The sequence below is a fragment of the Bactrocera tryoni genome, chromosome 2 (genome assembly GCF_016617805.1).
Source record: "Bactrocera tryoni isolate S06 chromosome 2, CSIRO_BtryS06_freeze2, whole genome shotgun sequence".
Taxonomy (NCBI): Eukaryota; Metazoa; Arthropoda; class Insecta; order Diptera; family Tephritidae; genus Bactrocera; species Bactrocera tryoni.
The window spans coordinates 59,122,160-59,134,491 of record NC_052500.1 but is presented as its reverse complement, the minus strand read 5'-3'; the positions used below and the strand labels follow the sequence as shown (position 1 = coordinate 59,134,491).

The window sequence follows — 12,332 nt, the reverse complement described above, 5'->3', positions numbered from 1 at the left end:
ATACGCAAATCCTACTGCCAGACGTGAGAAGGGCATGCAAATCGCCAAAATCAAAGATAAGTGAGTGGAAGGGTAACACGCAAGCTTTCATCTCACACAGTATCGACAAGATTGGGGTACGGCTGTTGACCTAGTCACCGGTCACAAAATATATTATTAACGGTCACATATATGTATGTATACGTCGAAAGTGCAGAAAAGTAGGCATAAGAGTAACGTTGGAACACCTCCTCTGCTTTTGTCTGACTTTATCTAGAACTCGGCATAGATATCTAGGAGCTTCGCAGTTCAACGGACTCGGTGAAATATCAGAATTAGATACTAAGCCGTCTTGCACAACGTAAACTTCAGCTCGTATTAATAATGAATCTCTTTCTGGCATTACAAAAGATCTGTAGGCCTATGTATGAATTGACAACCAACCAATATGACCTAACCTAACCTAAAAGCTGTATTCACCTCGCCAAACATTATAGTTTAAATTGAACAAGCAACTAGTAAAATGAGGTACTTATTTGTACAAAGGAGCAAAGCGGGTGAAAAGAAAATATGCCATTAGAAATTTAAGAACTATCCATGTCACGAGCTTTAAAGTGATTAAATTCAACCCGGATTGGCACAATATATAATACAATTAAATACAATTTCATACCATCGCGGGTGTAAAATTACATGTCTCTGTCGTTTTTAGTTATTGATTTATCGCAATTTTAGTAGTTTTTAACAGTACAGTTATATGGAAAGTGGGCATGGTTATCTTCCAATTTCATCAATTTTTTACAGTGTCGATAGGGGTGCTTAACGGCTTTATTCTGGGCGAATTTAATTTTGTAGCTTAAATGGCTTGGAATATACTATATCGTCACCTGAAATGCAAAATAACGTATCATCAAAAAATTCGAAATTGAGTGCCTTATTGATTATGATTCACTACTTCAAATTACGTACATAATATTACATATGTCCAACATTTTCAGGTTCTGCGAACAGATATGAACTAATTTTAATCAATACTAAATTTTTTTTTCACTCGTGTTCCATTTTATTTCGTGTTTCATTCATGCCACTGTAAATTTCCGAAAATGTTGTTACGTTATTTTGCATTTCAGGTGACGATATGTACATTAAACTTAGTAGAGGTCGGGGCCACGCCCACTTTTTCAAATTAATCACCCACAGGTGCCCCTTGCTACTGCAATCCTTTGTGCCAAATTACAGTTCCATATCTTAATTAAGTACTTAGTTATAGCACTTTATAGGTTTTCCTTTAATGGCGTTTTGTGGGCGAGACGGTGGTCCGATTACGCCCATCTTCGAACTAATCCTTACTTTTTGCCAAGGTAAATGTATTCAAAGTTTCATTACGATATCTCAATTTTTACTCAAGTTACAGCTTGCACTGACGGATAGACAGACAGTCACTCGAACTCAACTCTTCTCATCATTCCGGTCATTTATATATACAAGGTGCATTCCAAAGTAAACAGGACTTAAAAAAAACAGAACAAATGGTTTTTTTCGGAAAATCAATTTATTTTATTGAAAATAGTCTCCTTCGGCTTCAATACAGCTTTTTGCACGGTCCAAAAGCATGTCGAACGAGTGTTTTAGCTGGTTGGCTGGAATGGCCGCCAGAATGCCGGTGCAAGCCTTTTGATTGGCCTCTACGTCTGCATAACGCGATCCTTTCATGGGCAAATGCATTTTGTCCGAAAAGGATGAAGGCGCACGCCATATCAGGTGAATACTGGGAATGGTTAATGCTTAAAATGTGATTTTTAGTCAAATAATCGTTTTGAATGTTGGATTCTGAGCAATTTTTGGTCGTCAGTCAATTTGTGCGGAATAAACCATGCATACACCTTTCATAAGCCCAAATGTTCGGTCAAAATGCAATAAATCGATGTTTTGAAGATGTTCAATTCCATTTCCATGAATTTCAACGATGATTTCGGCTGATTTTTGTTGAATTAACGCACAGTTTCGATGGCATTTCCGGTGATTACGGATTTTGATTGGCCCACATATTGATCGTCATTTATGTCTTTACAACCACTTTGAAAACGTTGAAACCATTCGTGCACTCTGCTACAGGATAGGCAATCATCGCCATAAACTAGTTTCATCAATTGAAACGTTTCGGTAAAAGTTTTACCAATTTTAAAACAAAATTTAATGTTGGCTCTTTGTTCGAAGCTCATTTTCGCACCGATAATACAAACATACTGATACTTAAAACGCAATAACTTCACTTCCAATCAATGAAATGTCATAAAATCGCTCGCTGGACAATCGATAAAGATAGCAGATTCTAACGCACCAGTCGTCATATAGATGGCGCCAACAGGGGATGCTAAATTCAAAAAGTCCTGTTTACTTTGGAACGCACCTTGTACATAACCCTTTATCTAACTCGATTAGTTTTAGGTGATACATACAACCATTACATGAACAAAACTATTATAATATGTAGCAACATGTTTGTAAGAGTAGGTATAACAACGGTGCCTAGTTGATAACTGCATTTGAGGTGTATACGTACACATTTTTTTGCTGCTACAATTTTTTTAATTTTTTGCAATTGTTAACATCAAATTAATGTATTGTTAAAATTTTTATAAAAATACATAAGATTATCACATCGTTATTTTTTAGTGCAGGTTAAAAGCTGAAATACATTTTGACAAACAAGCAACCGAAAATTGTAATTAAATTTCCCGGGTAAATGATATTTCAAAAACTTCAAGGTATTTTTCTAAGTTGTCCTGAATTACTATGTCAAATATACGATCTGTCAACCAGTTTGTTTACAGCAGCTGCATGAGTCGCTACACCTCAGTAGTGCGTTGTGATTTTAACGAAGTGTAAAAATATCGAAGAAAGAATTCGCTTCAAATTTTGTATTTCTAACAAAATTTCGTATGCGAAAGCGTTGCGAATGTTGGAAAGGGCTTACGGTGATCCAGCTTTATAAAAAACACAAGCGTACGAGTGTTAAAAGCATTCAAAGATGGTCGAGAGATCGTTGAGGACATGCCTCGTTCTGGACGGCCATCGACCTATTCAACTGATGAAAATATTAAACAAATTAAACATCTCCCTGTACAAGTTTTTTTTCGTTCACTGCATTTTTTCAGGTGATATAGATGGCCTCCGAAAAAAGGATATTTCCGAATAGAGCAAGTTCTCGCAAACGGTTCCCTGACGAAAGTTGAGAAAAAACTCGTAAATGTTAATTTTGTTGCTGGGGGTGTTTTCCCTGTCTGTACTGTATTCTCTGTGTTGAAATAGACTATTTGGTCATTCTCCAAATTAACTGCGAGACGCACAACAGTCGGAAAAGGTTCATGAATCGCAAAAGTAAATATCATACAAAGCGCTTTATTGCAGTTCACGTATCGACCGTATCGTTCAAGACCAGTGACCGCCATGCTGCTTCCTTTGGTGACGTATTTACAAACGTATTTTATCGATTGCACCAAACTGCAATACGCAACATTCACATGACTTTTGAATGTGAATTAGACAACAGTGGCGAATATGGTACGACTTCGATGTGTTGTTAACTTCGATATTCACGCCTCTAAATTGAATGCTAAATGTTCTGCCATTGTCATCTGGTGAGGGACGCTGATATTCGTACATTGGATCTCCATCATTTCTAGTGGATGGTGTTTCGTGCATTTATTGTCAGACATACAAACCGAAGTGGGATTGTGGTGTCCCCAAGGTCAATGTACCATATTGGTTTTCATCACTTCTTATAATACTGAATCTTTCTCTGCGTTAGGAATTTCCGCAGAAATGATTTCTTCAATTTGATCTGGTGCAACCACCATCCACCATCCAAAGAAGAATGTGTACGTGCGACAAACCTCTCTGTTGTCACTCAACATGATACATCTAGCATCTACCAGCACCACATATACCTACATTACTATCGCTTGCTGAATGACCGCGATCCATAATTCCGTACGTATGTCATCGCATTTTGGGAGTACTTCTTGCCTTGCCTTGCTTGGGCTGCCATACGTTGATGGCGAAAAGAACGCCGACCGATATTACGGCGACCTCTTCGTGGCTTCGTAACAAATTTCAATCTGCAACACACATAAAGTTTTCACTGAATAATTTTCAAAAATTTTTCTTTTAAATAGCCGGAATAAAAAAGCAAGCGACCGAAATTGAACGATTCAAATAATTTACAAATCAAAATATTAAAAAACAAAACAATCAAAAATTGAAAAAAAAATTGTATGAAAAAAAGTATATGTATATAAGAAGAATATGTATTCATTACACATATCGAGTTTTCATTGTTTTTAATATGTATTCTGCTATTCGGGGCGGAGACAAATCCAACGAATCAATAACCATGAAAATTGGTTTAGCAGTTCTCGAGTTTTATATATACATATGTATGTATATGTATGTATGTACATATGTAGATAATAACGCTGTAATTGATATTATACATACAATTACAATTACAATTGCTGGAACATGATAATCACTGGAATGAAGATCGCACACTTTTCGCGATGATCAGCCATCAAATTAGCGTCAGTTATGGGAAGCGACCAAAAATTACATTGCCGAAGACATTTTACATCGTCTACGCTAAGAATTGGAAATGGGTCAATACCGGTTGATACTTCCGGGGTTTGATATCAATTCCATATGCCGTTTATCAATTCACGAAATATGGACTTATCAGGAATGTTTATACGAACATTGGACAAATTATCGTTAGTACGATTCCTTAAATGCATGTCCAATATTAGCTGCCAAAAATACCGATGTTGTTGACTTAAACTGGAAGATTCAAAGTCAAATTCCGGGAGACTTGCGGTCATACAAATCGATCGATCGTCTTGACAATGAAGACAACACTGTGAATTATCCAGTGGAATTTCTAAATAAATTCTTTGGAGAGGCTTGGTATGCCACCGCATCATTTGCGTCTCAAAGTTGGATCTGTCGTTATTATGTTTCGCAATATGATTGTGACGCACCTATCAAATACATGGGGCAGAATTCTTGATTCTACGCATTTCTTTTGAGTTCTAACGATTTGCCATTTCAGTTCAAACGTATTCCGTTTCCAGGGAAAATTGCATTTGAAATGACAATCGACAGGACACAAGGATAGTCGCATAGTGTGTGGCATAAATTTGGAAATGCTATCATTTTCACACGACCAGATATATGTACGTGGCGTGCCCACGAGTTGGAAACCATCTTTTCTGTACACCGGAACAGAAACCAAAAATTGTTGTTTATCAAGCTGCATTATATTGAAAAAAAAATGTAGAAAAATCTCAAATAAATGATAATCAACACAATATGAATTTTTGTCTTTTCTATTCAAAAGACATAATTTCGCGCAGGACAACGGCTGCGGGGTCAGCTAGTATATGTATAAAAATAATTATATTGCGCCAGCTGCTGAATAAAAATAAACTAAGTATAAGCAAAATAATTAGGCGAAACAATTTTTCGCCTACTTACTTGCCAGCGCCTATTTAAATCAACTAAGAAACACGGCCAATCTTTTTAATGGAATATTTTCAATTTGGTGCGGACATGTTTGCATACTTACTTTCATTAACATTTTGTTATTTTATTACAGGAAGAACACGCCAAAGCTGGTGAAACGGAAAGCCACATACGCAAATATGCATGAGCGAAAGTAATATTCACAACAGTAAACAAAGATATACAATTTTATAAACAGAAATAGTTACATATAAGTATATGATAATAGTTTTGTGCTAATTTTACACTATAACCAACGAAAAGTTGTGATAAATATAGCTAAGTACGAATATTAAATGCTTCAAAGTGGGAAATGCTTTAGGTGAGCCAACTAAGTTGAGGAAGTGTATCGATGGGGATGCAACCAAGCGTTTGGTGCCTGGCTGTTGATAGACATGCTATTGGATTTTGGTATGCGCACATATACATATACATACATACATATGTATATATTTCTTTCTATGTGTCAGTATTTGTAGCGATAAAACGCCAATGTTATATGAAAAACGCCGTACTGAAGAGCGTTATAGCTTCGATAAGCGCTAAAATCACTTTCAGTATGACTTAACAAACGTTGAAATGCATATGCACTTACATAAATAACTGTACATTGCATATTATCGATGTTATGCGTGTGTATGCCTGAAAAGCGCAGGCGCATGCGCAACATATAAACTGGAAAACTATCGAAAATAAAACGCGGACGCTAGAAAATCGCAAATATGTAGATGCCTTTATGTGTACAGGTGCTTATAACTGTGTGAGTGGGAGTATATGTGTGTATATATGTAGATATGTATGCGTAAATGCATTTGGCGCTAAATCAAACACGACGGGATAGAGCATTTGCCTTGCACTTGAGCTTAACGCCAACTATTTACATATACACAGTTGAATACTTACGTACATATGTACATATAATACATACATACGTGCATAACGTAAAAACTCTAAAAAGTTACGCTAGAGCGAAGTGCGTGTTTGGCGCGCTACACATACATACATACGCCCACACACACACACACACACACATATGTGTGTACCTTTTAGGTGTTGCAGGGAATTAATTGTTCTACTTTTATGCGCATTCGCAATGCTGGCGCAATATCCAACGTTGGTTATAAATAACGAAATGATGTGCAACACGTCAAACAGTTTGTATATCGGCGGCAAGGCGTCAAGTACTTTGCCGTGCAAAGTGGATTATTTTTCGAAGTAAACACACATACATATGTATGTAATAACCGCGAACTGACAACGCGCTCACTCATTTGGATTAAACAGTTGCAGACGCGGCAAGCAACACGCGCAAGGATAATATGGACCCGCAGCCATCGATTGTAATTACAACCGTTATTCAAATCACGACAGCGCTTTTAGCACTACTCTCCCCTACTTTTATCTTTTTCATCCCCACAGCATCAACACCGACAGCGCCGACTACGACCGTTGCTTTTGCTCTTTTTCCTTTGCTACTTCGCCAGCAGCCAAGCTAAAAGGACTACACGTCGCCTGCCGCGCGATGAGATACACGAGTATGCGATACATCACTACAACTATGCCGAACGTGACGTGGAGGAGGCGAGCGGCAGCGTAGCAGATTTGCATGCGGATGAACCGAGACGCGTGGAAGTTCAGGTGCCATCACCGAAGGGCAGCAATAATGGTGGCACAACACGGGACAAGCGTGGCACTAAGAGAATTCGACATATCGTGCATTTGGTTAAAACGGCACAGCAGAAGCGGAAGAAGCCATTGACAACACCACGAAACGATAACCAGCAGTATCGTCAGCAAAATGCAGTTGATGGTGATACAAAACCATATCACACCTACGAAGAGGTGCATGAGCATGTTATGGAGCCAGCAGAAGAGGACGAGTCCGCGCAAAAGTCTTCGCATGCACACACGTCCGACTCTAAAACGAAAATACATACGCAAAAGGAACCGCTATCAGAGGCATCTTCGAATAGCTATGCTACGCATGCTCTTCTCAAGCCACATTCTGTGAAAACGGCACAGCAAAAGAAAAAAACACCACTGCCGACAACAAGAACCAATAACCGGCACCAAAATGTATATGAAGGTGATACAAAGCCATACCACAACTACGAGGAGATGCATGAGCATGTGATGGAGGCAGCAGAAGAGCAGGAGTCCGCCCAAAAGCATACCTATGGGGCTTCGTCGGCGCATGCGCATACGTTCGGTTCAAAAGCCAAAGCACACGCGCAAAATGAACCTCTACCGGAGGCTACTTCGGAAAGTTATGCTACGCATGCTTTTCTCAAACCACCAGAGGAACCGCAAGTTGAACCACATATGAGTAGCACGGAGCATCATGAACATGAAATTCTCGAGGAAGAGGAGCATCATCATGTTGAGAAAGTTAAGGTAAAGCATCATCATCACCATCATCATCATAACCATGTTAAGGAAATCATTAAAAAAGTGCCCGAACCATATCCTGTCGAGAAGATCGTACATGTGCCTGTAGAGAAGATAGTCGAAAAATTGGTGCATGTACCCAAACCTTATCCGGTAGAGAAAATTATTGAGAAGAAGGTACCATATCCGGTAGAAAAGATTGTCGAAAAGGTGGTTGAGAAGAAGATACCATATCCGGTGGAAAAAATTGTCGAAAAGATCGTGCATGTGCCGATTGAAAAGATTGTGCATGTGCCAAAACCGTATCCTGTAGAGAAAATTGTCGAGAAAAAGGTACCGTATCCAGTAGAAAAAATAGTTGAAAAGATTGTTGAGAAAAAGGTACCATATCCGGTTGAGAAAGTTGTCGAGAAAGTTGTACATGTGCCGAAACCATATCCAGTCGAAAAAGTGGTTGAGAAAATCGTCGAGAAGAAGATTCATGTACCTGTGGAAAAAATTGTCGAGAAAGTTATACATATACCCAAACCGTTTCCGGTAGAGAAAATTGTTGAAAAGATGGTGCATATACCAAAACCATTCCCAGTGATAAAGCACATACCATACCCAGTCGAAGTTAAAGTACCCGTGCACATCGAAAAGCCGGTGCCATATCCAGTGGAGAAGAAAGTACACGTACCTTATAGAGTCGAGGTGGAAAAGAAGGTGCCGGTACCCTATAAAGTGGAAGTGGAAAAGAAAGTGCCCGTTTTTATACACGCACCACATGTGTCTCATGAACCCTACAAGTTCGAACACAACGAACACGAGCACAAAGAGGATGCACACGAGCATCATGAAGAGAAACACGATTACGAAGAGCACAAACATTTTGAACATCATGACCTTTCCGGATATCCCACCAATCAGAATGCCAATTACGCTAGGTTACAACAACAGCAACCTAGGCATATAACAAATGGCGCTAAAGTAGTGTTAGCTAAAGCGCATACACCCGCAGCGGCTGCAGCGATACGCGCCGAACTGCTGCACCAGCAAGTACAAAATTTTGGATATAAAATCGCTACCAGCACTACGCCAACGGATCTAAATCAATCTTCTAGCGAAAATAAACCACAAATTGTGCGTTTTGAGCCAAAACCGGAAAATAAATTCGGTGTTAAACAATCTACACCGGCAACACCGTCAGATCTCGAGCCATCCGCCTCGGAAAACAAACCGGTCGTAAAACATTTTGAGCCAACGGCACTACCCTTTCGAATACACGTAGATGATGGAGCGACTGCGGGAGATGGCGGTTCATCGTTAGGTGGACCAGCAACCGCCAATGATATGCAAGCTCAGGCCAGCACTCATAGTTTCCGTATGCTGGCGCGTCTCCAACCTATTGCGATGCCACTGCAGGTATATCAATTGCATTCTATGCCGTTCCAACAACCACTCGGTTTCTCATTGCCTGCCATACGAGCGGTAGTGCCGAGCAGCACGCCCTGAATATGACAGAAATTAAATGAAAGACATGGTTCGTAAGACTGAGCAGACTTAACGCGCAAAATAGATTTAAGCCATGATTTATAACATAATTTTCCATATAATTAACTGTTATAAAATAAAATCTTTATATGCATTTGAAATTTGATATTTTTTTTTAATGATTAAGAGCTTGAATGTTGCCTAAAAATCCTAGGAATACAAACTGGGAAATGTACCGCAAGAGTCTTCTCCAAACTCTCTCACGCGCGCCGGGGATAGACTCATTGGTCACCACCGACACAGGTACGGATGGGTCTTCAACTCGGCATGTAAAACCGCACTGGAGCGCTGTCCACTGAAAACACCGAAAAGCAGGAAGAAACCTCTCTGGTGGACTATAAAACTCTCGAAAATCAGAGCATCCTGCAGACGTTTAAGCCCGTAGGAATGGGTCAACTGACGTCTGGGCGTTGCATAAAACGAAACGTGCAATATAGGCCGAGTTAAGGAAGGCAAAGAGGACTTCTTGTAAAAGCTTCTGCGAAAAAAGTGGAGGGCTGTCATGTGGGGGATATCTCATAGAGTGTTGTAATACGATTTCACGGCCTTTGTCGACCTTCCGGATGAACTGCACTTGAACTGGGCGATTAATTCTTTCAAATCTTTCAAGTCCCTGGGACCGGATGGCATCATACCAGAGCAATTGCAACAGGCTGTTAAGGTGTCATGCAACTGATTGCCACCTATCTATGCGAACTGCATAAGCCTTGGCTGCCGGGTGATTGCCTATGTAGTCGATGTAGCGCTTAATGTCAAAAGAAAGTTTTATTCACTAGAATATACAAGATCCCGGTACCGCTGCCGCAAATGCGAGACATTTGCAACCAGCGGATACACACAAGGAACACATGCCTGAACTCTCGGATATCCTCACTCACTTTGACTTCATACCGGATCACTTGGATCATAGAGTCACCAAACCGATCTCTGGTGGCTCCTTCTCGTTCGTTGGAGGAGAGGGGCAGTGAGCTTCTTCATGAATGGGTCATGGGGAAAGTTAGTGGAGGGGTCTACTGTCAGGAGTTCTCTATCAACTCCAACTTCAAACTTCCTGACTATTGCAGTGTCTTCCAGGCCGAGGTTGCAGCCATTAAGGTAACAGTAGATTTACTGCTCTGGAGTGCAGCCTCCGTTCGAGAAGTGACCATCCACTCACATAGCAAATCGGCGATTCTAGCTGAAGTCATTAAAAGTGAGGGAATCTTACCAGACGCTGTATGGAAGAAGATAAGATGGAAAAACTCAACACTTCCCGCGTTTGGGAGGTCAAGATTTAAACATTTGGAAGAGCATACCTTCAGACATCCCAACGAGCTGGCGGGAATGGAAATTAAAAGCCTGTACAAATTTGTATTGACTACTAAGCGTTTTGCTAATTTATAAGTTCGAACACAAGAGCCATCTAACCTAAACTACCTTGACTTTAGAAAGCTAAAGAAAAACGCTGGCAATATTGGACCATATTTTTGCTAATAGAACCACCTCTTCAGGTCTTCATAGCTCTATTACAGAAAATAACCAAAATTACTATTTATTGAATACTTTGCAAGGTCTATGTCGATACTTTGCCCTACCATAATGAAGAGAAATCGTGTTTAGATGGAGTCATCTCAAGATTCGAAAATAGTTCGGTTTGATACATTCAAATAAAACAGAAAAGATCGGATACCTTAATTTTTCTAGAATTCATATATCCGGTTGAAGTATACAAACCCAATCACCACACTCGGCGGTACGTAACTGAAACGGATTTGTAAGTCGATATGTCAAAGCGGTGACGGTATAAAATAAATATCGACGAGGGATATCCCGAAGCGAAACACTATTTCTTTCTTAAAACCCAATCTAAATAATCTTCGTTTGCCTTTCACTACATCAAGGCAACCATATCGGTGCAGCGTAGGTTACTGACCGGCCGGCCCATGGCCTTATATGCTGTTAACAACTGTTTTTGGCTTTTCTTAAAATTGCTGATTGCTGACCGCTCAGCTAGATCATTATCCACCTCTTCAGCCCTGGAGGGTGCGTAGATTGTTCGATGTCCTATAGTAGTGTTGTATGATTGACTGTGTCAAAGACTATTGACAATTCCAATTCTAGGAGGATCCTACTCTCACAGGATGGTTTTTGATTTAGACCACGAACTATTTGGACGTTTATGACGCTATGTGTTAGGGTGCTGCTGTATACTTTTTGGAAGCCATGTTGCTGGTTTTCTAGGCTCAGGTAGGAGTGAACATTGGGTGTAACAAGGCGGTCAAATGTCTTCACTACTGGGAAATGGGAGTTATCGGACGATAAGATTCCCCTTGGTTGGCGAGATTACTCTTCCAACTTTCCACAAGTCGAGTATTTGAAGAAAGGTCATCGACAGGTTGAGATCTTTGTTACGTAGCTTTCTCACGTCGAGCCTAGATGTCTTATCATCAACATGTTAATTCCGCCTGGGCCAATGGATTTGGATGATTTAGTCTTATTGATGACATTCTGTACCCCCTAATCGGTGAAAGTAAGTGGCGCGTAGCTTCGTGGCAGTTTGCGCAAGGTTTTGATTTTACTTTGATTTTACGCACACCGGTGGAGAGGTTGCAAAACTTCAAGTGCTCTACCCAGTTTATCCACAGAGATTAGATCACCTTGCGGGATTGACTTTCGACAACGTATACGCCCGCAGGAATGGGTAGTGCGGTCAAGGTGTTCTCGGTGAATTCGGCAAGTTCCTTAAGTTTATGAGTTATTGATCTGAAATTTGTCAAACACACGGAATTTATTTTTACTTTATTAATGTGCTCTTTAGAATGTAGACGAGCTGAGCTGGTGATAAGACGACGATGATGTCCCTTTTAGATACAAAAGTGTTGATCTGACCAATC

General features: G+C 40.0%; 2 protein-coding genes across 3 annotated transcripts in view; both read left to right on the top strand.

The window, feature by feature from the left end:
- LOC120767205 overlaps positions 1-12,332 on the top strand; it is a 59,726-nt gene that overhangs the window by 25,987 nt on the left and 21,407 nt on the right. The window lies entirely within an intron of this gene.
- On the top strand, positions 6,858-9,420 carry LOC120768793 (titin-like). The gene is made up of 3 exons (XM_040095548.1): positions 6,858-6,878; positions 6,958-7,380; positions 7,657-9,420. Exons 1-3 carry the CDS (start codon positions 6,858-6,860, stop codon positions 9,418-9,420), a joined length of 2,208 nt encoding a protein of 735 aa, XP_039951482.1.